At 35.8% G+C, this 25,044-nt stretch overlaps 1 protein-coding gene across 3 annotated transcripts in view; it reads right to left on the reverse strand.

The window, feature by feature from the left end:
* The window catches only part of pdgfrb (platelet-derived growth factor receptor, beta polypeptide), an 80,190-nt gene that overhangs the window by 28,615 nt on the left and 26,531 nt on the right, over nt 1-25,044 (reverse strand). For all 3 annotated transcript variants that reach the window (XM_079839628.1, XM_079839626.1, XM_079839627.1), the window contains 13 exons: nt 20,704-20,783; nt 16,730-17,014; nt 13,995-14,252; nt 11,305-11,438; nt 10,093-10,258; nt 7,564-7,735; nt 7,359-7,474; nt 6,263-6,386; nt 2,477-2,685; nt 791-885; nt 565-697; nt 331-435; nt 141-251 (listed from right to left, as the gene is read on the reverse strand). In XM_079839628.1, the coding sequence (XP_079695754.1) occupies nt 141-251; nt 331-435; nt 565-697; nt 791-885; nt 2,477-2,685; nt 6,263-6,386; nt 7,359-7,474; nt 7,564-7,735; nt 10,093-10,258; nt 11,305-11,438; nt 13,995-14,252; nt 16,730-17,014; nt 20,704-20,752 (1,957 nt within the window). In that variant the 5' untranslated portion in view covers nt 20,753-20,783. The remainder of the gene's footprint in view (nt 1-140; nt 252-330; nt 436-564; nt 698-790; nt 886-2,476; nt 2,686-6,262; nt 6,387-7,358; nt 7,475-7,563; nt 7,736-10,092; nt 10,259-11,304; nt 11,439-13,994; nt 14,253-16,729; nt 17,015-20,703; nt 20,784-25,044) is intronic.

A 25,044-nucleotide genomic window follows, 5' to 3' on the forward strand; every position in this document is an offset into this window, starting at 1 on the left:
TATTGTTGGTGTCATCTCGTCATTGTCTCATCTTAGTTATGGAAGAAAGGTTGTTTTTCGTCATACACTTCATTAACGAAATTAACACTACTTTCAACAACCCTTAAGCGTGTGCTGGGTGAGTGCTGATGTTTGCTCACCCTGCTTAGTGCAAGCGCCCAGCAGGTTGACGATGTTCAGGTGAGGACCCAGGTGACTCATGATCTTGAGTTCAGACATCAGAGCTTGTGTCTCGCTTCTCCGTGCCGTCGCTGCAGTGACGAAAGAACACAAATAACTACAACCAATCACACTCACATACCTGTGTTTAATTGTGTGTTTCACACGTACATTTGAGCATTTTCACCGCCACTTTAGTGGTGGATTGGGAACGGCCGAGACCATGCACTGTCGCCTCGACAACACGCCCAAACGCTCCAGATCCTAACGTACGGCCTGAAGAAACAGATACATGTCAGTAAATAAAACACTAAATAGTTGCTAAGGTAATCTAGTATTGTATTTCTGATTAGAAAATACACTAAGCTATAGTAAGTGTGGTAGATCAGTGTGTCCAGTTCTCACCCAGCACCAGACTGTCCCGTGGCATCTCCCAGGCCAGGTCATAGGGTAGGTGAATGGGGTCAACGTAGATGTACTCGTGTCCATCTAAACTGACTGATTCAATGACCTTCCACCTGATTTCATACCGTGGTTTCTGCAGGCAAAACAATGTAGAGTTTCAGTATAACAACTTTTTAGTTTTTAGGGCTTAGTGCTTCTCAGTCAGACAGGATGTGATGTCACTGACCTTCCTCCACACAGCGATGAGGATGATGATGGAGATGATGGCGATGACCACCAGTGCTAAGACAGCGGCCAGAACAGCCACCTGAGAAAACAACGCTGGACAGAAAAGACGAAAGTTATGTACTGAAAAAAAAAACACCTTCGTACATAAACACTTTATACAGTCCAATTAATTACTAATGGACATCATATACATTTTTAAATAAAAACAATTAATAAATAATTAATTTGTATTTTTAGTCACCTGTCATGTAGAGACACTGAATTATATCATCTTGATTTTATCTTGATAGACAGAATCAAGTCCTGTCTCCATTTTTTCTTCATTCTCAAATCATAAATTAAATTAAATTTTTGGATGTATTTCAATCACAGGGTCATGGGCGGCCAAGACTCATTGATGCACGTGGGGAGCTAAGGCTGGCCCGTGTGGTCCGATCAAACAGACGAGCTACTGTAGCTCAAATTGCTCAAGAAGTTAATGCTGGTTCTGATAGAAAGGTGTCAGAATACACAGTGCATTGTTGTTGTGTATGGGGCAGCATAGCCGCAGATCAGTCAGGGTGCCCATGCTGACCCCTGTCCACCGCCGAAAGCGCCAACAGTGGGCACGTGAGCATCAGAACTGGACCACGGAGCAATGGAAGAAATCTTGGGTCCTGCCATCCATGTGGATGTTACTTTGACATGTACCACCACCTACCTAAGCATTGTTGCAGACCATGTACACGCTTTCATGGCAATGGTATTCCCTGCTGGATGTGGCCTCTTTTCAATCAATTGTCAACAGAGATATTAAAGGTTCATGTTGACTTTAAATCAAAACAACTAGGCTCCATATCAAATACATTGTAAATAAGAAGTGTTTATATTAAAGCTGCAGTCCGTAACTTTGTGCGCTCTAGCGGTTAATAAACAGAACTGCAAGCGTCTTGTGGAAGAACATTGCAGCCGGAGCTACTTCTCTCTATTTACGCCTATGTGCTCCTCCGCAGCGGTTCCTACCAGTCCGGTCTGAAATAGTCCCAATATAATCACTAATTATAAGTGTACCGTAATGATTCAGGGTAAGACAAAAACTCGGTTTGGGAAATGGATTCAGGTTGTACATTCTCATTATATCATTTTTGTAAATCTTGAACACAAAAAAAGTTACGGACAGCAGCTTTAACACAAACAAACCTCAATTAATAAATAGTAAATTCATTAAGGACACTTAGGGGGCACCAAGTACTTTTTTTAATAAAACATAATTTTTTTTTAAATAAATAAAATAAAATTGTCCTGTGTTAAATTTTGTTTCCTCAGAAAAAAATCTGTCATATTAGGAAAGTAAAATGAGACATAACTGAAGGCTCATGCTGACTTTAAATCAAGGCATCTAGGCGCATATGTAGGCTCGTATAGAGAGTCAATAAGAAGCGTTTCCTGCAGCTTTGGCAGGTGTTTGTGTTTCTGGGTTTTCTCACGGCTGAACCAGTATCAGGTTCTCAATGAGCTCAACGGGTTTCACGCCACATTCATGGTGCTAATGAAAGCAGTCCTAGAGGATCATGGGATTAAATCCAAAGTCACTCTGTGTTTGATCTCCACGGGTGCTGCTCCATTCAACAGATCCTCATTTCACACATTCACATAGAGGCTTTAACACCCTCCACACACACTCGCTCACACACATTGTACTCACTGCTGTTGACCAGTCTGATGTCTCTGGCTCGAGCTCCTCGCTCATTACTGGCCTCACAGCGGACGGTGACCAGCTGCGGCCGGAGGAGGGTCACCTGACTGTGCACTTGGTGGATCTTGCGTGTGTTGTTGTAGGTGACATTAGTCTGGATGGAGACGCTCTCGGGATCCTCCACTAGGGGGCTCCAAACAGCACTTCTGTTACTACACCTAATGACAACACACAATGCGTAAGTTCAGACAGAAGTACTAGTGTCCTGATTACCATATACAGTGCAGTATATACTGTATGCTGCCTATTAAAAAAAAATTAATTTGAATCAATATGTAGGGTAACACGTTACAATAAGGTTCATTAGTTAACATGAGTTAACTACATTAGTTAACATGAACTAAAAATGAACTGCACTTTTAAAGCATTTATTTATCTCTGTTAATGTTAATTCCAACATTTACTAATGCATTATTAAAATCTTGTTAACATTAGTTAATGCACTGTGAACTTACATGAACCAACCATGAACAGCTTTATTTTTATATAACGTTAACAAAGATGAACTAATGCTGAACAGAGGTGTTGTTCATGGTTAGTTCATGTTAACTAATGCATTAGCTAATGTTAACTAATACAACCTTATTGTAAAGTGTTACTGTATGTAGTATGCAATGTCTTGTCACATGGCCTCTTCACATTGCTTGTTTATATAAAGAGAGGGAGAGAGAGCGAGTCAGTCAGGAGACTGCATATGTGTCTTATTATCAGGAAGTGTGCTCTGGTTGTTTTCTGCACATTTTCGCAAATGGAGTAGGGCATCTGGGTATTTCATCCATATTGAAAATTCACTGTGCACTCTGTGTGTGCAATGTATACATACTCAGGGTTGCCAACTTTTAAGTGTTTTGGTAGTGGGAGGGGGGGTGGGGGTGATTGGCACAAATATCGATTTCGATCTTGATTCAGTATCAATTCATATGTATACAGTGGCATGAAAAAGTATGTGAACCGCTTGCAGAATCTGTGAAAATGGGAATAATTTTAACTAAATAAGAGGGATCATACAAAATGCATGTTATTATTTATGTAGTACTGTCCTGAATAAGATATTCTACATAATTTTCTTTTTTACATATAGTCCACAAGACAAAAAAATAGCTGAATTTATTAAAATAACCCTGATAAAAAGTTTCTGAACCATTGATTCTCAGTGCTGCGTGTCGTTCCCTGGATGATCCACGGCTGTTTTTTGTTTTGTGATTAGTTTTTGTGACTAAGTTTGCCTTAGCACTATTTTAAACGTTTCTTGGGTTAAATTATATGCGCTCGCATTCATTAATATTCACTTGTGTGCGCTTATAGAAGTATCATAAAAAATATTAGGATGTAAGTTATTAACATTTAAAAGTTTCACATTGAAAGAAATCTAGTGTTTGATCATATCTAAATATTTTTTCAAATGCAAAACCTAAAAATAAGTAAGCAGTTATGATCTGCACATGTATATTTATTAAAGAGCCATACAGGCACCTAGTGGGTAATGGCATTACAAATGAAAATTATTATTTTTCTAGCCACAAAATAACTCTAATTTGCCTCTTTGCATTGGAATTCTCTATTTTAACCTTAATTACTACACTAATTGTAATATAAATAATACAAATATTGGAAGAAAAATATTTTAAGTGGTCATTAATTGACAATAATTATTGCACAAATAGTAGGCTATTTAGTACCAAAAGATCTCCTTAAAATATTATATAAAATATATAATTGAACTAAAATATAGAACATTGTATGTTCACATTTGACCATCAATGAGTACGAGTGTGACCCATTAGTAAGGAATACCTGAGGGCTAAATACAAGAAAAACATTAACATTAATGTTAACAATGTTGCATCTCCATCACTCTCCATAATAAAATGATCCTGAAATATGGTTGACGTAATAATCAATGCACACTATGCTGTAGCCTACTGTTTACCAAAACTTGCTGCAAATACCTGTATCATGAAGCTGTTGTGTATCCGCTTAAGCCATTCAAATGCATTGACAGTGCTAGAAGTATTGAGAGCTCCATGAACCACGTGACCGCGAGCGCCGCCGCGAGATGAAAGCATGTCGCGACTCTGTTTTTCAATGGCTCTGGCTTTAACTGTTGTGCCTCATTAGGTGCGCCAAAACGATATTTATTGTTTGAATTTCTTATTAAAACTTACAAAAAATGTAAAGGCTTAGACTTTGTTTAATATCAAAAGCAGGTTTGGCAATTTGGTGTGAGATTAAGCTGGGCAGAGTGAGAGCGTGAGACTGAGTTGGCAACCTTGATCATACTGCAAACATTGAGTATTATGGTAGAACGCCATTAGAACCATTTCATATAATGGTTCACAAAGACCCTTTCCAACCCAGAACAAACACATACAATAATTTACCTGCATTATATATGTGTGCATACTTAATTCCTGAGTTCTATCTAGCTGATCCCACATAAGTGTGCTCCACCCATGAAGGAAGTGTCTTGTGATAGGCAGAGGTGTGTGGTAATGGCCGTTAGAGCATGTATGCTATATATTATTCATACAGAAGTATTTCTGTGCAGCTCTTTGCTATTTTAATTAGCGTTTGGATGATGTACAGACCACACTCTACACACTGTGATGGACAGACACATCCTGATCGACTGTTTGCCCTTCATTACGCTGTACATTACGCCGATGTGTGTTTATGTAATGCTTTCTGAGAGTACTGTGCAAACTCATCATGTTCATATTTACTCATCTCCAAAAAACAACTCATATTAAATATGAATGAGAGTCATTAAAGGGAAAATGTTTTATAATCCATCCATCCATCCGTCTGTCGTTCCATCCATCCATCCATCTGTCATTCCATCCATCCATCCGTCTGTCATTCCATCCATCCATCCGTCTGTCGTTCCATCCATCCATCCGTCATTCCATCCATCCATCCATCCATCCATCCATCCATCCATCCATCCATCCATCCATCCATCCATCCATCCATCCGTTGTTCTGTCTAATGTTCTATCTATCTATCTATCTATCCATCCATCCATCCATCCATCCATCCTTCCATCAATCCATCCATCCGTTGTTCTGTCTAATGTTCTATCTATCTATCTATCTATCTATCTATCTATCTATCTATCTATCTATCTATCTATCTATCTATCTATCTATCTATCTATCTATCTATCTATCTATCTATCTATCTATCTATCTATCTATCTATCTATCTATCTATCTATCTATCTATCTATCTATCCATCCATCCATCCATCCATCCATCCATCCATCCATCCATCCATCCATCCATCCATCCATCCATCCATCCATCCATCCATCCATCCTTCCATCCATCCATCCATCCATCCATCCATCCATCCATCCATCCATCCATCCATCCATCCATCCATCCATCCATCCATCCGTTGTTCTGTCTAATGTTCTATCTATCTATCTATCTATCTATCTATCTATCTATCTATCTATCTATCTATCTATCTATCTATCTATCTATCTATCTATCTATCTATCTATCTATCTATCTATCTATCTATCTATCTATCTATCTATCTATCTATCTATCTATCTATCTATCTATCTATCTATCTATCTATCCATCCATCCATCCATCCATCCATCCATCCTTCCATCAATCCATCCATCCATCCATCCATCCATCCATCCATCCATCCATCCATCCATCCATCCATCCATCAAATACACCATGATGATGATGATAATGATGAAGGTGTGGTATTACTTGGTCATGCTGTCACAGCTGAACCATTGAATGCTGGGATATGGAACACCCTCCGCCACACAGGTGACCGCATGCTTCTTTCCAGGCAGGTGATGGTCAGAGAGTTCAGTTATATGAGGAGGAACTAGAGAAACAAGGAAATGACATCTGTCAACATTAATGCAAACAAAAACCTCAAAAAATAAACAAGAAAATATATATATTCTTGCTTAGTATGACATCAATACAATGTTTCTGCTCACTCTATGTGACCTAATGCAGATATTATATATGATAAACTGACGCATAAATGTATTATGAGACAGAATGCAGAAGTTTATTGTCACCGTATAAGGTGGGAATTATTGTTGCGCAATATTGACTGTTGGATCGACAGTGAATCATCTTTCAGCGAGTCATCAAGAAATTATGGTTCTATTCTATCTAAAGAAATAAGAGGTAAACGTGTGCTGTGAATACACATTTCTCCAAATATGCACACTTTTGGACTAGTTTGTAGCCTATGTTGTGTACCGAAGCTGTGATCAAAAATAAATGGGCGCAAACGCGGTTGAATATGTTTAGGAGGTTTGTGTCTCATTCTATTCAGAATATCAATAACTACCGATTGATTTAACATGATTTTGCATTCCTATCTGAAATTAAGAAATATTCGCATCATTGTAAATAGTTGTCAAAAATCAAAGCTATCTCGGAATATTTGTTGTAAAAATGTTTCTCTAACAGCTGACAAAAATAGTCTATATAGGCAATATAAACATCCTGTTTTTTTCACAAATCGCACCCTGTATAAACTTAGAATATATATATTAAATTCAACTTTTTCAACACTAACATTTACTTTTACTTTTATCCAAAGTGACTAACAAATGACATTTTTATTCATTTATATTTTATTTATTTTATTAAATAGTTCAATGAAACTAAATATTAAAGATTAAATTAACTATTCAATTAAATTACACTAATTAAATTAAATTAAATTTCAGCAGGCCAGCAGCTGGTATTATTCTTGCACGCTTAAACGAAAGACCAGCCCGGGTGTCTGTTTTCAGGAAATGGGGGCGGCGTGTAAAAGGATGTCAAACTGTCTCACCTTTCACCTCTAGGTCAAAGGTCATCTCTTTAATGTCATCTTCATTTTGGATGCTAACCGTGTAGAGACCCATCTGCTCCAGTCGGATCCTGACCAGGGTCAATGTGCTGACAAACCTGCATCAGATCCAGAGGACACATCAGATATCCCGTGGAAAGGTTTAATGTTGTTTAATGGAGGTTCTTGTGTTGAGAGGGCTCATTACCGGGTCTCCTGTTCCTGTCTCGTGTTGTGTCCTCTAAGAACAGCGCCTTCTTTAGACCAGCGAACAGTAGGCTTGGGATATGCCTCGATCTCAACCTTCAACTCCACGTTTTCTCCCAGGTGCGCAGAGACGTTCCTGTCCAGATGTGAAGTAAGAGCCACAAAACCTCTTTCTACAGACAGACAGATGAAAATCACACAGTCCATTAATACAAATGGTGCAGGACGGGGGTTATACACTGAAGCATAACGGTTTTCAACGGTGATAATAATCTTAAATGTTTCTTGAGCAATGATTTCTGAAAGATCATGTGACACTGAAGACTGAAGATGAAAAGTCAGGTTTGATCACAGGAATAAGCTACATTTTATAATATATTACAATAGAAAACACGTATTTTGACTTGTAATAATATTTCACAATATTGCTGTTTTTACTGCATTTTTGATCAAATAAATGTAGCCTCGGTGAGCAGAAGAGACGCTTCAAAAGCATTAAAAAACATCGTACCAACGCCAAATTATGAAACCTATGACATCCTACGAGCAAGAAAGAAGGAGTTTTGCTTGCTCATCTTCTTACATAATCTATTTAATATTCCATAAGTGTGCTCTCACTTACAGCTGATAGATCATAATCTAAATGTCCAGGTGCTAAAAGCACTTTCTTCATAAACGTTGCTGCAGTTGCTGCATCCTGTGTGTCGAGGCAAAATGCTGCGTGTGCAAGTGCTTCTGACACTTTAACAAAGATCTGCATTGATCTAAATCAGTTCCTCTGACGCTTATCTGCAGCGTTCCTCAAGGGTTCCTGTGTACAGCTGTTTGGACGCTGTGGTTTCATAATGTTAAACATCAACATAACTTACTCCCTTCAGTAGAAGGTCTGCATTCACACGCAGCGTGACGGAGCGCAAAAATCAGAGCCAGTTTTCCATCACAGGAGATGCTGTGAGACTGAGGGCTTGTTTTAAAGCGATGGATGTTGATTTAATAAGCGTTTGCGTCAAAGCATCATTGAAAAGATGCCACCCAGATTCCTCAGCTCATGCACACATCAGATGGCTTTACCAGAAAACTGCGTAAATGATGCTGACCAGTGTTATTTTAGCATTGAGATACCATTATAGGTTATTAATATTTTGAATTAGTTTTTATTTTTATATTTTCTGTTTTTATTTTATAATTTTTTTTAGTTATTTGATTGTGTTTTTTGCATTTGTATTACTTTTAGTTAGTTTTTTAATACGTCTATATATTGAATCAAAATGTTGTAAAAAAGTATTACAAAATAAAATAATAAAATAAAATACAAAAAAATCACATATTCACATAAATCACATAAATCTACTGTCAGTTTTAGTTATTTTAGTACATAATTCAAAAATAAAATAATAACATTAATAATAAAATGTTTAATTATACAAAATAATTCAATAATACAGTAAGCATAAATATAAATGTAAATATAAATAGATGTTTTTAATAAGTCTACATATTAATTTTTTTTATTTCAGTTATTTGTTATTTTAGCACATCAAGCTAATCTAAATGAAAATGTTGTATAAAACATTTAAAAATAAAATAATAACATTAATAATATAATTAGAAATTATACAAAATAATTAAATAACATAGTAATATCGTTTTTTAATACATCTATATTATATAGATATTATATAGATTAGCTTGATGTATTAAAATAACTAAAATGTATATAGACTATATATACATTTTAGTTATTTTAATACATCAAGCTAATCTAAATTAAAACAAATAAATTATACAAAATAATTAAATAATATAGTAAATACTGTTTTTTCGTTTAAATATTTATTGTTTTATATATATATATATATATTAGTTATTTCAATACATCAAGCTAATCAAAATGAAAACGTTGTATAAAACATAAAAAAACATTAATAATACAATTAGAAATTATACAAAATAATTAAATAATATAGTCAATATCGTTTTTTTTGTTTAAATATTTATAGTTTTTTATCTCTATATATATTTTAGTTATTTTAATACATCAAGCTAATCTAAATGAAAATGTTGTATAAAACATTTAAAAATAAAATAATACAAAAATCATAATTATTATTAATAATAATACATTTGAATAATAACATTTTAAATTATACATATAATTACATAATATAGTAAATATCAGTTGAAATTAATTTCAAGTAATAAAAGTTTAGCATGTTTTTCATTTTAGTTAACTACATTGAAATAAATTTGAAAATGTTTACTCATAAATTGTCAGTAAATTTCACAAATAATTACAAAGAAATGGCAAGTTACACACTGAATTAAAAAAACTGAGTATTATTTTCTTGTAAAAATATACTCCAATATTCTTTGCTTTATTTACAATTTCACAAAATCATTTTGTACAGCTTATAATAACCCTGGTGCTGACCTTCACTGATTCAAGTAGCCAAACTTTATAATATGCAGTCATACACACAATAATATAAATCTGATGCATTCGTGTGTGTGTGATACCTGCAGGTCTTACCCAGAACAGTGATGTTAATACTGGCTGAAGCTATGTGTTCCCCCACATTCTCACGCACATGACAAACATACTGTCCTGATCTGGCGGGCGAGATGTCTGTGATGTTCAGAAAGGACCGCATGCTCATGGATGACAGGATGTCAGTCAAGGGCTCAATGTTCCCTGCCTGAGAGTCAAAAAATTGGGGTTTGCATAAGTGTCAGATATGTACTTTTCCATTGAGACAATATTTGCTCTTGTATACACACCAGAGATGGAAACTCGAGTCTGTGACTCACACTTATATTCAAACATATATAGCTGAATTAAACCAGTATTTTCACTTGCCATTGTGCAGCGTTTACTACAGTAAAGTTGACCGAGTGGATCAGGTATTCTGTGTGGAGGCAGGGCTAATTAGCATATTCATGGCTCCACGTAAACTAAATGAAGCAAGGTTGTAGAGTTATATTCAAGCTATTTTAAGGCATGAAGTTTTTTTAAACTATGTAATTTTGGTGATCAAGGATGAGTTTTAAAAGTGCAGTGTGTAGTATTTATATAAATGCAATATAATATACATAACTATGTTTTCAGTGGTGTATGACGACCTTACATAATGAACCGTTAGGTTTTTATTACCTTAGAATGAGCCATTTCTATCTACATACAACACGGGTCCCCTTACAGTGAAGTCACCATTTTGCGCTGCCATGTTTCTACAGTAGCCCTAAAGGGACAAACTTCGGTACAGAGCGCTAGTCACTCGCTGCTCTCTCCGATGACAACATTTTTGTCCTGTGTCGGCCACCGTAGCTTCTCTATGTGCTTCGAAAGGGAGGGGTGAGCGTTGGATGATTACAATTCACAACCTCACCACTAAATGCCGTTAAAATTCACACTCTGCACCTTTAATAGATACAATGATTGACTACTGGGGAGTTAAAGAATGTTTAGATATTAAAATCCTCAAAATCTATGTGATATTGATTCTGCTGATGTGCATAAACTACAGCTACTAACTTGTTTTTGGTATTTTGGCTTTTCACTTCTTTCCCCATCATTTTTGATTTAGCTCTTAATAAAAACACGTGTTCCTCATGACGATGGCCAGGGGAGAGGTGTGGCCGCACATCTTGAGCTGATTTCAACATGTGGACTTTCTCAAGGGAGCTCTAAGTGCTCGAACGGAAAAATAATGAAAACAAAGAAATTTATTTTCAGCCCACTCACCACGTCTTTGTTGGGAAAGTCCCAGGTGAAGAAGGCGAGTTGCACGTTGTGAACGGTACAGTTAACGTTCAGCGCCTCGCCCTGTTTCAGGACCGTTTTGGAGGCGTTGATGTAGGGATCCAGAGCCTCGGGAGCTAAAGACATGTGTGCGAAAGAAAGAACAAAAACGGCTATTGTTTGACAGAAAAAAAATCAACTGATGACAATCAATGATGACACAGATAATGGAGGAGAACAGATGTGAAACACATGGGCTATCTTTTAACCATCTTCTAACTTCTATGAAAAGTAAATGGTGAATGTTTCAACTCAGAACAGCTTTATTTAGCAAACAATCGCCTATAATGTTGACACATGAATGCTAAATACAGTCATACATGTCTGTAATATTAAGGCATTAGCAGACATATATAGGAAAGAAAAATCACAAATATCTCAATCGTTTCTATTACACTGACATTTTTTTCTCTTGTTTTCCAGTACAATTTTTTTAATATTCTTAAATCAAGATGCATTTACTTGAGAAGCAAAATGACTTCAGATATTAAGTCTTGTTTACTGAAAAATGTATGTCTAAAACAAGAAAAAAATATCTACCAAAGGGGGCAGAAAAAAACTTCCTTCGAAAAAGCGTTCCTTTGTTCGGTTCCTTGTTTAAAACAGCAACTTTCTCACGATTTACAAATAGCTGGAAATATTTGGATATTGTAAGTACTCAACTGAACAAAATATATAACACTGGCCTAGTGGTTTTTGGATATTTTACAGAATTTTTTTTACATATTGCAGCTTTAATTTTAATCCGTTTTTCAGAAAACAAGACATTTTACTCACCCTTATGTCGTTCCAAACCCGTAAGACTTTTGTTCATCCTCGGAACACAGACAAAGATATTTTTGCGTAACATTAGAATGAAACTCATTGGTTCTTACAGAAGCTCAAACGTGCTGCATAACATAAGAATGAAACTCATTGGTTCTTACAGAAGCTCAAATGTGCTGCGTAACATAAGAATGAACCTCATTGGTTCTTACAGAAGCTCAAATGTGCTGCGTAACATAAGAATGAACCTCATTGGTTCTTACAGAAGCTCAAACGTGCTGCATAACATAAGAATGAAACTCATTGGTTCTTACAGAAGCTCAAATGTGCTGCGTAACATAAGAATGAACCTCATTGGTTCTTACAGAAGCTCAAATGTGCTGCGTAACATAAGAATGAACCTCATTGGTTCTTACAGAAGCTCAAACGTGCTGCATAACATAAGAATGAAACTCATTGGTTCTTACAGAAGCTCAAATGTGCTGCGTAACATAAGAATGAACCTCATTGGTTCTTACAGAAGCTCAAATGTGCTGCGTAACAGCAGAATGAAACTCATTGGTTCTTACAGAAGCTCAAATGTGCTGCGTAACATAAGAATGAACCTCATTGGTTCTTACAGAAGCTCAAACGTGCTGCGTAACATAAGAATGAACCTCATTGGTTCTTACAGAAGCTCAAATGTGCTGCATAACGCGAAAATGATCCTCATTGGTTCTTGAGGAAGCTAAAACGTGCTGCGTAACACAAGAATGAACCTCATTGGTTCTCGCGCGTCAAGCGAACATTCTTGAGCTACCATTTTCCATACCTGATGTGTGCGTTGATGAGTGTTAAAATATGAATAAAAGCCTAAATTCAATCTTTTCATCATATAAAGCGATCGAGTCTCTTCAGAAAATGTGCACTAAACCACTCAATTCATATGGATTATTTTTACGATCTCTTTATGAACTTTTGGAAGCGTCAAAGTGGTAGTTGCATTGCTGTCAAAGGAGGGAAAGAAAGCTCTCAAATTTGTGTAACAAAGATGAATGAAAGTCTTGCAGGTTTGGAACGACATGAGAGTAATTAATGATATAATTTATATTTTTGGGTGAACTAACTCTTTAATATCTTAATTACTTTTGCTTCTCAAATAAATGTTTCTTGATTTAATGAATGAATGAATGAATGAATGAGGAATTTATATAGCGCTTTACTATGTACTACTGTACCTAAAGTGCTTTTACAATCATATCAGGTGATTTCTCCTCAACCACTACCAGTGTGTAGCATCCACTTGGATGATGCGACGGCAGCCAAAGTACAACGGCGCCAGTGCGCTCACCACACACCAGCTATAGGTGGAGAGGAGAGAGTGTGCCAGTTCAAAGTATGTGGATTATTAGGAGGCCATGATTGATAAGGGCCAATGGAGGGAATGTGGCCAGGACACCGGGGTTACACCCCTACTCTTTACAAGTGCCATGGGATTTTTAATGACCACAGAAAGTCACGACCTCGGTTTAATATCTAATCTAAGGAACGGATTATTTAAGAATGTTTCGATATTTACACTGGAAAACAAGACAAAAAAGATGAGTAATGAGATTAAATGGAAGCACACCTTTGCTGAAATGTCTCAAAATCTCAAACTGTACACATTGAGTCAGAGATCAATAATTTCTCATTCTGTATTTCATATTTTATAGCTCTATACTCTTACTTGGTGAGGAGTAATGACTCATTTGAGTCTGTTTTAATTTCCGAGAAACCTCTGAGACAAAGTTGATACATCACTGCGAACTCCAGTAAATCTCCTGAGCAACATTAGAGACAAAAAACGACCCTTTTCAAAGTATAAAAGAGCATTTGAGCAAATATACCAAATATACTGAAGACGTAGAATGGAATGGACTCTTTCTCCGTGCCGTTCAGCTCTCCTTTGCATATGTAGGTTCTGTCCTCCAGGGCGGCAGTATAGCCCACACTGGGGTTGTACGAGCCCTCCACCGCCATCTCTATGTCTCGCTCGTACAGCGTGACGTTTATCGATGGGTCGGTCACAAGACACGGGATCGTGCTTTCCTCTCTCGTCTTAGTCACCACATCGTGATCGTTTGTGAGGAACCACACCTCAGGATCTGAGGAAGACAGAATTTATGAATCAATGTATAATTGAATTAATGCATGAGTGAATGAACGAACAAATCAATAAATGAATGAGAGCATTAGAGAGTGAATGAAAAAATCCATGCATGAGTGTGAGAATCAATAATTGCATGAATGTGAGTGAACAAATAAACAAATCAATGTGAGAATAATTAAATGAGTGAATGACGACGTCACTGTTTTCTGCAGAGCTGCTTTATAGCCGAATTGAAACCATTTAATCATTGAGAAACTTTACACAGTTATTGAACTGAACTGAATCAACACTGAACTGACTGAACTGAAAAAATCAGTGTAGGAATCAATAAATTAATAAATTCATGAGTGAATGAACAAACAATTCAACGTGATTCAATTGAACTAACCAATCAATGTGAGAATCAATAAATTAATGTGTGAGTGAGTTAATTAATGCATGAGTGAATGATAAAATGAATTAAATGTGAGAATCAAGAAATGTGTGAGTAAATGAACAAAAGAGTCAATGTGAGATTCAATGTGAGAATCAATAAATTAATGTGTGAGTGAATGAACAAACAAATCAATGTAAGAATCAATAAATGAATGTGTGAGTGAATGAACAAAAGAGTCAATGTGAGAATCAATAAATGAATGTGTGAGTGAGTAAATTAATGCATGAGTGAATGAACAAACAATCAATGTAAGAATCAATAAATTAATGTGTGAGTGAATGAAACAAAAGAGTCAATATGAGAATCAATAAATGAATATGTGAGTGAGTAAGTTAATGCATGAGTGAATGAACAAACAAATCAATGTGAGAATCAATAAATGAATGTGTGAGTGAATGAATGAACAAAAGAGTCAATGTGAGAATCAATAAATGAATGTGTGAGTGAGTAAATGAATGCATGAGTGAATGAACAAACAAATCAATGTAAGAATCAATAAATTAATGTGTGAGTGAATGAACAAAAGAGTCAATGTGAGAATCAATGTGAGAATCAATAAATTAATGTGTGAGTGAGTGAGTGAGTGAGTGAGTGAGTGAGTAAATGAATGCAAGAGTAAATGAACAAACGAATCAATGTAAGAGTCAATAAATGAATGTGTGAGTGAATGAACAAACAAATCAATGTAAGAATCAATAAATGAATGTGTGAGTGAATGAATGAATGAACAAACAAATCAATGTAAGAGTCAATAAATTAATGTGTGAGTGAGTAAATTAATGCATGAGTGAATGAACAAACAAATCAATGTAAGAATCAATAAATTAATGCATGAGTGAATGAACAAACGAATCAATGTAAGAATCAATAAATGAATGTGTGAGTGAGTGAGTGAGTGAGTGAGTGAGTGAGTAAATTAATGCATGAGTGAATGAACAAACAAATCAATGTAAGAATCAATAAATTAATGCATGAGTGAATGAACAAACGAATCAATGTAAGAATCAATAAATGAATGTGTGAGTGAATGAATGAACAAAAGAGTCAATGTGAGAATCAATGTGAGAATCAATAAATGAATGCATGAGTGAATGAACAAACAAATCAATGTAAGAATCAATAAATTAATGTGTGAGTGAATCAACAAACAAATCAATGTAAGAGTCAATAAATGAATGTGTGAGTGAGTAAATGAATGCATGAGAGAATGAACAAACAAATCAATGTAAGAATCAATAAATGAGTGCATGAGTGAATGAACAAAAAAATCAACGTAAGAATCAAAAAATGAATGTGAGTAAATGAGTGCATGAGTGAATGAACAAACAAATCAATGTGAGAACCAATAAATGAATGCGTTAGTGAGTAAATTAATGCATGAGTGAATGAACAAACGAATCAATGTGAGAACCAATAAATTAACGAATGGTTGAGTGAACAAATCAATGTGAGAATAAATACATAAATGTACAAGTGAATGAAACAACAAATTAATGAATATGTGAGTGAAAATTCCCATACAACAGAACATTTATGAGAACAAGCTAATTTAAAACTAAAAACATCCATGTTTTCAATGTTAACATTGACCTTTCCAATGTTAAAATGTTCAAATATAACTTGCCTTGTCAAGTCAAGTCAACTTTATTTATATAGCGCTTTAAACAATGCAGATTGTTTCAAAGCAGCTTTACAGTGTTAAACAGGAAAATAATGCAGCATAATTTTATTCAGCCGTATAGCCATTGTGGAGAAAAAATGTCATCAGTTCATTTCAATTATCATACAGTGACAGTGTGGGCTTAAGATCAGTAATTAGAGCAGTAATTTAGTTTATATGGTTAATTTAGTTTAATAATCAGATTTATTTCGATATTTAGTTGAAAAATGTTGGAAAATTTTGTGTGCCCAACTGAGCACGCCAGACCCAGAGCCAGAGCCAAGCCTTGTAGTCTATCAGTATTAATTAATACATTTTTAATATTTCCGTGAGTATTCCGTAATATTTAAACACCAACACAGACTGATGTCCTTACCAGGCACAAAGACGGTCACCTCTTTTGTTTCATCTGTCCCGATCTCAGAGCACACATAAACCCCGGTGTGTCTCCACGTCACCTGCTCCAGACTGAGAACACTGGAGGTGGGACTTAGCATCTCTGTGTGGAACACCGGAACGTTCTCCTCCCGCTTGAAGTGCCATGTGACGTTACCCCAGCCGGAGCAGGTGATGGTAAAGGAGGAGTTGATGGAGAGGATGACCCGTGGAATGCCGGGATTGAGTTCCAGACCTGAACCTCCCAGACAGAGCAGAACCAAACCTGCACACACAACACCAGCAAACCAGCATGGGGGTTATGCGCAACTAACTTTCGTATTCCGTAAAACAGGTTGCATCATTTTCGGTTCAGGTGCTTTGTAAAGAGTCGTTTACCCAAGATGCCTTTAAAGGAGCGAGCAAAGATGAGCATAACCAATGTCAATCACAAATGCAGATTGATATCGAAAAGTTTTTGATTTTCTTCTTCTCACCAACATTTAGTTATTTAAATCAAATCAAACTCTAACAATAAAAAGAACTAGCTTGTGTCAGTTCGTACTGACTTTAACACTGTCTCCAACAAGCCAATGCGATAAAACCAGTTTTCCTGTTTGTTCATGTGACGTTCAGAATAAAGCCTATTCAGATTAGTAAAACTTCACTCACTACTGCTCTATAATAACTCAAGATGTGTAGAAATGATTTTGAGAAAATACATGTGTGGTTCCTCCATGAGAATCTTGGGATTAACAAGTTTTGTAGCTATTTTTTCAAGACACTACAGACTAGTGGAAAGCAAACATCCAAAATAAGTGTTTATCTACTTAAGCTCTGGGTATTACAGCTCAGACAACATATGTTTATCACTTTTAGCACTGTTTTATGAAACTTAAAATGGTTTCCTGTAAAATGACACCAAAATATTGAATTTAGACCACTGTATGTGGGTATGGGAAGCTTTTCAATTTGGGAAGGCCAAATCCAGGCGGAAATGGTTTAAGAGTAATTTAGTGGTCAGAGGTCAGAGCTCCTCCACAAACATTTAAAATTTAAAGTATACTTGATGATGTAATTCCTGTACAGGGTCCCCAGAGTTTAAGTGGTTATTTTATTAAATTTGATCTATTTGCATTTGTAGATTTTAATTACAATAATTATCTTTAATTGCTGCAAGTTTTTCACAGATTTAGAAATCGCCACTTTAGCAGCTTTACGTACACCAAACTTTACAGTTTTATTCCTTCCTTTATTCTGAAGGGTTTTACAGAGGGGTTTGTTCATATATCATTCGCCTGATTGACATTTCTAAAACCATAGTGATTTTTTTTTACTGGCTGTTGACAGTATTTTCTGATCTATGGAGTGATAAATAGAGAAATTTCCTTCTGTAAAAAGCTTTAACTTTAACATGTCGACAAAATGATCAAGAATTTGAACTTGGCTTTATCCAATGTTCAGATTTCTGTTCTGGAAATGTATGTAAATTAGTGCATTTTTGTAAAATTAATTAAATAATGCATCATTTGGATATTTAAACATCACATTTCAGAAATCTATTAACTAGGGCTGTCGATTTAAAGGGTTAGTTCACCCAAAAATTAAAATGTTGTCATTAATTACTTACCCTCATGTCGTTCGACACCCGTAAGACCTTTGTTCATCTTCGGAACACAAATGAAGATATTTTAGTTGAAATCCGATCGCTCAGAAAGGCCTCCATTGGTACAATGCACTGTACACTCTCAAGACCCTTAAAAGGTCCTAAAGACGTCGTTACAATGTCCATCTCACTACAGTGGTTCTACAATAACTTTATGAAGCGACAAGAATAGTTTGTGCTAAAAAAAACCCCCTAAATAACGACTTATATAGTGATGACCGATTTCAAAACACTGCATCATGAAGCTTCGAAGCGTTATGAATCAGTGAGTTGATTCAGCGGTTTGAATCGCCAAAGTAACGTGATTTCAGCAGTTTGGCGGTTTGACACGAGATCCGAATCATGATTCGACTCACTGATTCATAACGCTTCGAAGCTTCATGAGGCCGTGTTTTGAAATCGTCATCACTATACAAGTCGTTATTTAGTTTTTTTTTGCGCACAAAAACTATTCTCGTCGCTTCATAAAGTTATTGTAGAACCACTGTAGTGAGATGGACTTTGTAACGACGTCTTTAGTACCTTTTAAGGGTCTTGAGAGTGTAAAGTGCATTGTGCCAATGGAGGCCTTTCAGAGCCATCAGATTTCAACTAAAATATCTTCATCTGTGTCTTACGGGTGTCGAACGACATGAGGGTAAGTAATTAATGACATCATTTTCATTTTTGGGTGAACTAACCCTTTAACACATTAATTTGATTAATTAGTAAAAATAATGTGTTAAAATGATTATGTTTTAATGCATTAACACACCAGCCCCAGACCTACATAGTTCATTCATAAATTTGAAAATATTACCAATAAAGCCAGAGCACAACAGCGGTGTTTAGTTTCTGAATAAATCCACGTTTAGAGCGAAACAACCAATGATCCAATGGCCCTTTCATAAAGAGAGCTATTTTCTTAATTCCTGAACGAATTAGCCGTTCGAACTAATCTAATTAATGAGTGACTCAAATGTCCATACGATCCATCCTAAATAGTATGTGAGATTAAAATAAGTGTGTCCCAAAGCATAGTACGTTGAAAAGAGGATGTCAAAAGTCCCAGGACGGTCTACTATTTCTGGTGGATTTTCGAAGTGTGGATCCGTGCACACTATAAAGGCTAATATTGCCCATGACCAATGCGCTTTGGAGAAGGAATCAGTTCAGAACAACAAACCAAGCCTAAAAACTTAATCTGACGCGTCTCGATCGCCCCCAGGTGTTTGGTCCCAGTATAGCTCATAACCCCCGCCCCTCCGTGTATTCTAATGGACGCGAGACAAACTAAACAATCATATTATACTTCATATAATTTTTTTCCAAAGATGGTTTCTGTCATTTTATGCAGTTTTTATCACAATATTTTTATTTCAAATGTTCGTTTTTTAAATAAGTTTGGTTTTAGTTAGTTATTTGATGCTATAAAAACAGGGGTGTGACGTCATGATTGACAGCTGAGTTCGACGGCTTCTCTGAGTGAAGTTGTCACTGAGGCACTAACAGACTTTTTTCTGGATTATAGGGAGGAGATTGGAGCTTTAACTTTAATTTCTACATTTACATAACTGTTTACTTTAACTTTAATTTCTACATTTACATAACTGTTTATTTCACACCAACCTAAAGAATTGGGACACAGCAAATTTACCGCCACCTGGCAGTTTTAGTTTCTTATTTAGAGTATCATTTCATAAAAAAAAATCATTATTTCCACATTAATAAAGGTATAGTTCACCCAAAAATGAAAATTCTGTCATAATTTACTCATGGCCGTAGAAGCCTAAAGGTTTATGTGTACTAAATAATGTTGAATAAAAACATTATTTTTGTAATGTCTATTTGAAAATTCTCATTTAACACAATAATGACTTTAAATCATCCTTTGGGGTTATATCTCAGCCACTTTTGATCTACGATTAATTTGCGATTAATTAGATTAATGAATCGCCACATTGTATAATTAATTAGATTAAAAATTGTAAATCACTTAACAGCCCTACTTTTAATACAAAGCATATGTCTTAATATACTGTGAGTAATCATCAGGGGAAGCATAATGATATCTACCAGCTGTCTTGCCTTAAAACAGCTTTTTAAGTTACAATATATCTTCATGTGACAATCTAGATAAATTACGTTTTCCAAATCGGTTAGTGTTTCAGGAATTTGGATCATTTTAAATAACCAAAAGTGTCAAATAAGCAATAAAAGAATGTTTCTTTGAGCTCTGTACATTAAACACAGAAGCGCATGAATATACTGAGCTTTAGGTCGGCTTTATTTGGTTAAGTCATTATTTTGGGGTTTGTTTAGTCTGTTACCTGTTGTCATGGCAGTCAGTTGGAACCGGCTGATGGTGAAACTCTTCATGCTGTCTTCCAGAGCAGGACACGTTTAGACTCTGCAGACGGAGGAAAAACAACTCAGGATTGATTTGCCTCAAAGCCAAAGGAAACAGCAATCTTACTCAACTTACCTCAACATTTATTTTTACAAAAGAGAATATTCCTCAGTATGTCATATTACTCTAGTGAAGTCCTTTTAAAAACTCATGATAGAATATACAAAGAGTTCCTGACTATATTTCCATGAGATGATCTTTAATTTTCTGGGATATCTGCATTCAACTGACTGGATGTGCTGCTTGTGTGCCCATCGCTGTGGAATAACACATGGGCCGCTTCTCACACAGGCTTCAGAGAGGGACACACATGCCTGACTGCACACAAACAGAAGCATGTTTCACAAACGCTGTTATTGTTGCATTTTTCACCGTGGCACATTCACTGCCATCTACTGCGGTCACGATGAGCTTCCCAACAAAACAACAGCTTCATAAAAATGTAATTAATAAAATATATTAACGTGTCATTTATATAGATATAAACAAACAAATAAAATAACAAAATATAATTGTATACATTTATTCATGTAGCAGACGCTTTCATCCATAGTGACTTACAACTGAGGAATACAGGAAGCGATCCGTCATGAAGAGGCGAAAAATCACAAAAAGTGCCTGAAGTACCAAAAGTAATGTTTTGGACATTACTTAGAGTAGCATAAGCTAGAAGCAACAAATCAATAATTGAATGAATGTGTGAGTGAATGAACAAATTAATCAATGTGAGGAATCAAAAAATTAAGCAATGCAAAAGTTAATGAATCAATGAATCAATGCGTGACTCAAATGAATGTGTGAGGGAATGAACAAATGCATTAAAGGGATAGATCACCCAAAAATGAAAATTCTGTCATCATTTACTCACCCTCATGATGTTCCAAACCTGTATGAGTTTCTTTATTCTGCTGAACACAAAGTAAGATATTTTGAAGAATGTTTGTAACCAAGCAGAGAGAGCAACCATTGACTACCATAGTATTTTTTTCCCTACTATGGTAGTCAATGGTTGCTCTATTTATTCTTCAAAAAATCTTCTTTTGTGTTATGCAGAAGAAAGAAACTCATACAGGTTTGGAAAATCATGAGGGTATCAATGATGACAGAATTTTCATTTTTGGGTGAACTATCCCTTTAATGTAAGGAATCAAAAAAATTAAGCAATGCAAGAGTGAATCAATCAATCAATCAATGTGAGAATCAACAAATGAATGAATGAATGTGTGAGTGAGTGAATGAATGAATGAGTGAATGAATCAATCAACCAATGTGAGAATCAATAAATGAATGAATGAATGCGTGAGTGAGTGAGTGAATGTGTGAGTGAGTGAATGAATCAATGTAAGGAATCAAAAAAATTAAGCAATGCAAGAGTGAATCAATCAATCATTCAATCAATGTGAAAATCAATAAATTATTGAATGTGTGAGTGAATGAACAAATGCATTAATATAAGGAATCAAAAAAATTAAGCAATGCAGAAGTGAATCAATCAATCATTCAATCAATGTGAAAATCAATAAATAATTGAATGTGTGAGTGAATGAACAAAAATTAATGTGCAAATCAATACATTAATGTTTGAATGAATGAACAAATGAATCAATGTAAGGAATCAAAACATTAAGCAATGCAAGAGTGAATGAAGTAAATCAATCAACGTGCGATTCAATAAATGAATGAATGTGTGAGTGAGTTAGTGAATGAACGAATGAACAAATTAATCAATGTATGAATAAATAAAAATAAAATAACAAAAGTTAAATAAAATAAAATAAAATAAAAAAGTTAAAAAAAATTAAATAAATACAATAACAAGTTTATATATATGTATATATATATATATATATATATATATATATATATATATATATATATATATATATATATATATATATATATAAATAACATAACATTAAAAATACAAATAAATATAAAATAAAAAACTAAAATATATAAAAATAATTGAAACACAAATGCTGCAGGATGACATACACACTTAACTTGAATACTTTGGTTTGATCACAACATAACTCTGCAATAGTACTAGTAAGGATTGACTTACCGAATTAACAAAGATGACTGAAAAACTTTGATAAACTGAGAAATGTAAGACTTTAGCACTATTTATTTATAGAAAGCCTGTGCGTATCTTTCAGTGCTTCTGAAAACACAAATAAACATTAAGGTTTCAGGATCTGTCTAATTATGAGAGATCGGATCCCTTTTAAGGTGTTCTGGGGGTCAGTCATAGAGGTCAGAGGTCACAACGATCCAAATCCACCAGGGTGTGTGTGTGTGTGTGTGTGTGTGTGTGTGTGTGTGTGTGTGTGAGTAAGTAAACACTAGGGTTGATCGGATGGGGTTGTTGTGGGTGGAAATGGATGGATGGGTGGGGTGGAGGTGGGTGTTTTGGAGGTCTGGAAACAGTTAAAGCTCGATCACTGGGTGCAAAACCAGGGTGGGAAAAACCAGAGAGGGCGGAAGAACATATCACTGAGAAGAGGCGGAGGGCAAAAAAGCGGAGGAGGAATCCTTCGAGGGAGTCGCTGGAAAAAGAGTGAAATGCGTAACTCTGGAGATATGTTCTTAACTCGTAAAAGATGTTTGGTAGGGTGATCTAATCATAGGTATTTTTAGCCACACAATTACACACAAAGTTCTCAAGTGTTGCTTCGTGAAATAAAGCAGATTTCAGGAAGAAATAATCTTTTTGCCTCATAAACTTGAATACATTTGCATACTCGTGTAGTATATTTGTTTACTCTACTGTTCAACTGTTAGGTCTAATACAGTTTAAAACATTTTCCAACCAGGCAATAAGTAATAAAGTGCTGTTGTGTCTCTTAAAACTATCATCACTATCTCACCGGAGCAATCAAAAATCAACCATCCCACACAAATCCTGCGAGATGCCCATTAAGACTATCTCGTCACTAATATACTGCCAGAGGAAAAACATACTTCATAAAATGCTGCAGGTCCCTCAGGAGCGACACACAGAAGAGAACAAGGAGCCTTGAGTGCTGTTATAGTTGCTTTAGGAGGAGTTTGTCCAGTGTGTATTCCCAGAAAAGACATGGAAACTTTCTCATGATCTCCGATACACAGGGGACGCACACAGAGACCCCAGGAGTCATGCTTACACATACACATGATTGTGAGTCAATGAACCATTTAAATCCTTCTGAAGATGCATAAGACTATTTTGAAGGAATCAAACAGTCAATGAAAATAAAAATAGGCCATTTTAAAATGAGAAGCATCAGGTCTGTGAGCTGCAGTTACTTTTCTAGTTTTATGATGTGCTGAATCCTCGGAAAGCTGCAGCGAGACCAAGAGCACCAGAAAAAAAACATAACATCTGAAAAAAGGCGAGATGAATACGGTGGAATATTTCGCTGCCAAGGAGCTCAGGAATGAAAAGGGCTCTGAATCAAACCCTTTCAGAGGGAGAGAGAGAGAGAGAAAGACTGGCTAAAAAACACAGAAGGAGAAGAAGAATATGAAAGTCTAAAGAACGGTAGCTCTGAAGGAAAGAGAGAGAGGACAAAATGAGGCTGAGGTCCATGTCAGAACAGGCTCTTTTTCATGCTAACGTCTCTCTGGGTTCTAGAAAAGCTTCACTGTGGCCAACCTGCGTCAGAGACCACAGACTCATGCAGAAGCCGTCAGGTCGCTGAAAAGAGCTCATGCTAAAACAATTATGCTACAAAATACAAGAGAAATCACTGTCATCCACCCTCGTCTGGTACTTATGACTTCATTAAATGAACATGTATGACAGAAACACCAGCTATACAACCTGGCAGAAATCCTTTATGAATGCAGGTGAGATCACAGTATAACCGTTTTGGGTAGTTGCCAGGGTGTTGCTATGCAGTTGATAAGGAGTTCTAAGCATTGTATAGTGCTGCTATGTGTCTCTGGGTGGTTGCCAGGGTGTTACTATGCATGTGCTTAAGTGTTCTAAGCATTTTAGAGTGTTGCAGTGTGGTTTTAAGGTGTTCTGGTTGGTTACCAGGGTGTTGCATTGCAGTTGTTAAGGGATTCTAAGCATTTTATAGTGTTGCTATGTGTTTTTAAGGTGTTCTGGGTGAATGCCAGGGCATTACTATGCATGCGCTAAAGTGTTCTAAGCAATTTAGATAGTTGCTATGCAGTTTTTAAGGTGTTTTGGCTGATGTCAGGGGGTTGCTACGCTTATGCTAAGATGTTCTAAGCATTTTAGAGTGTTGCAGTGTGGTTTTAATGTGTTCTG

The sequence above is a fragment of the Gobio gobio genome, assembly GCF_949357685.1.
Source record: "Gobio gobio genome assembly, chromosome: 16".
Lineage (NCBI taxonomy): Eukaryota > Metazoa > Chordata > Actinopteri > Cypriniformes > Gobionidae > Gobio > Gobio gobio.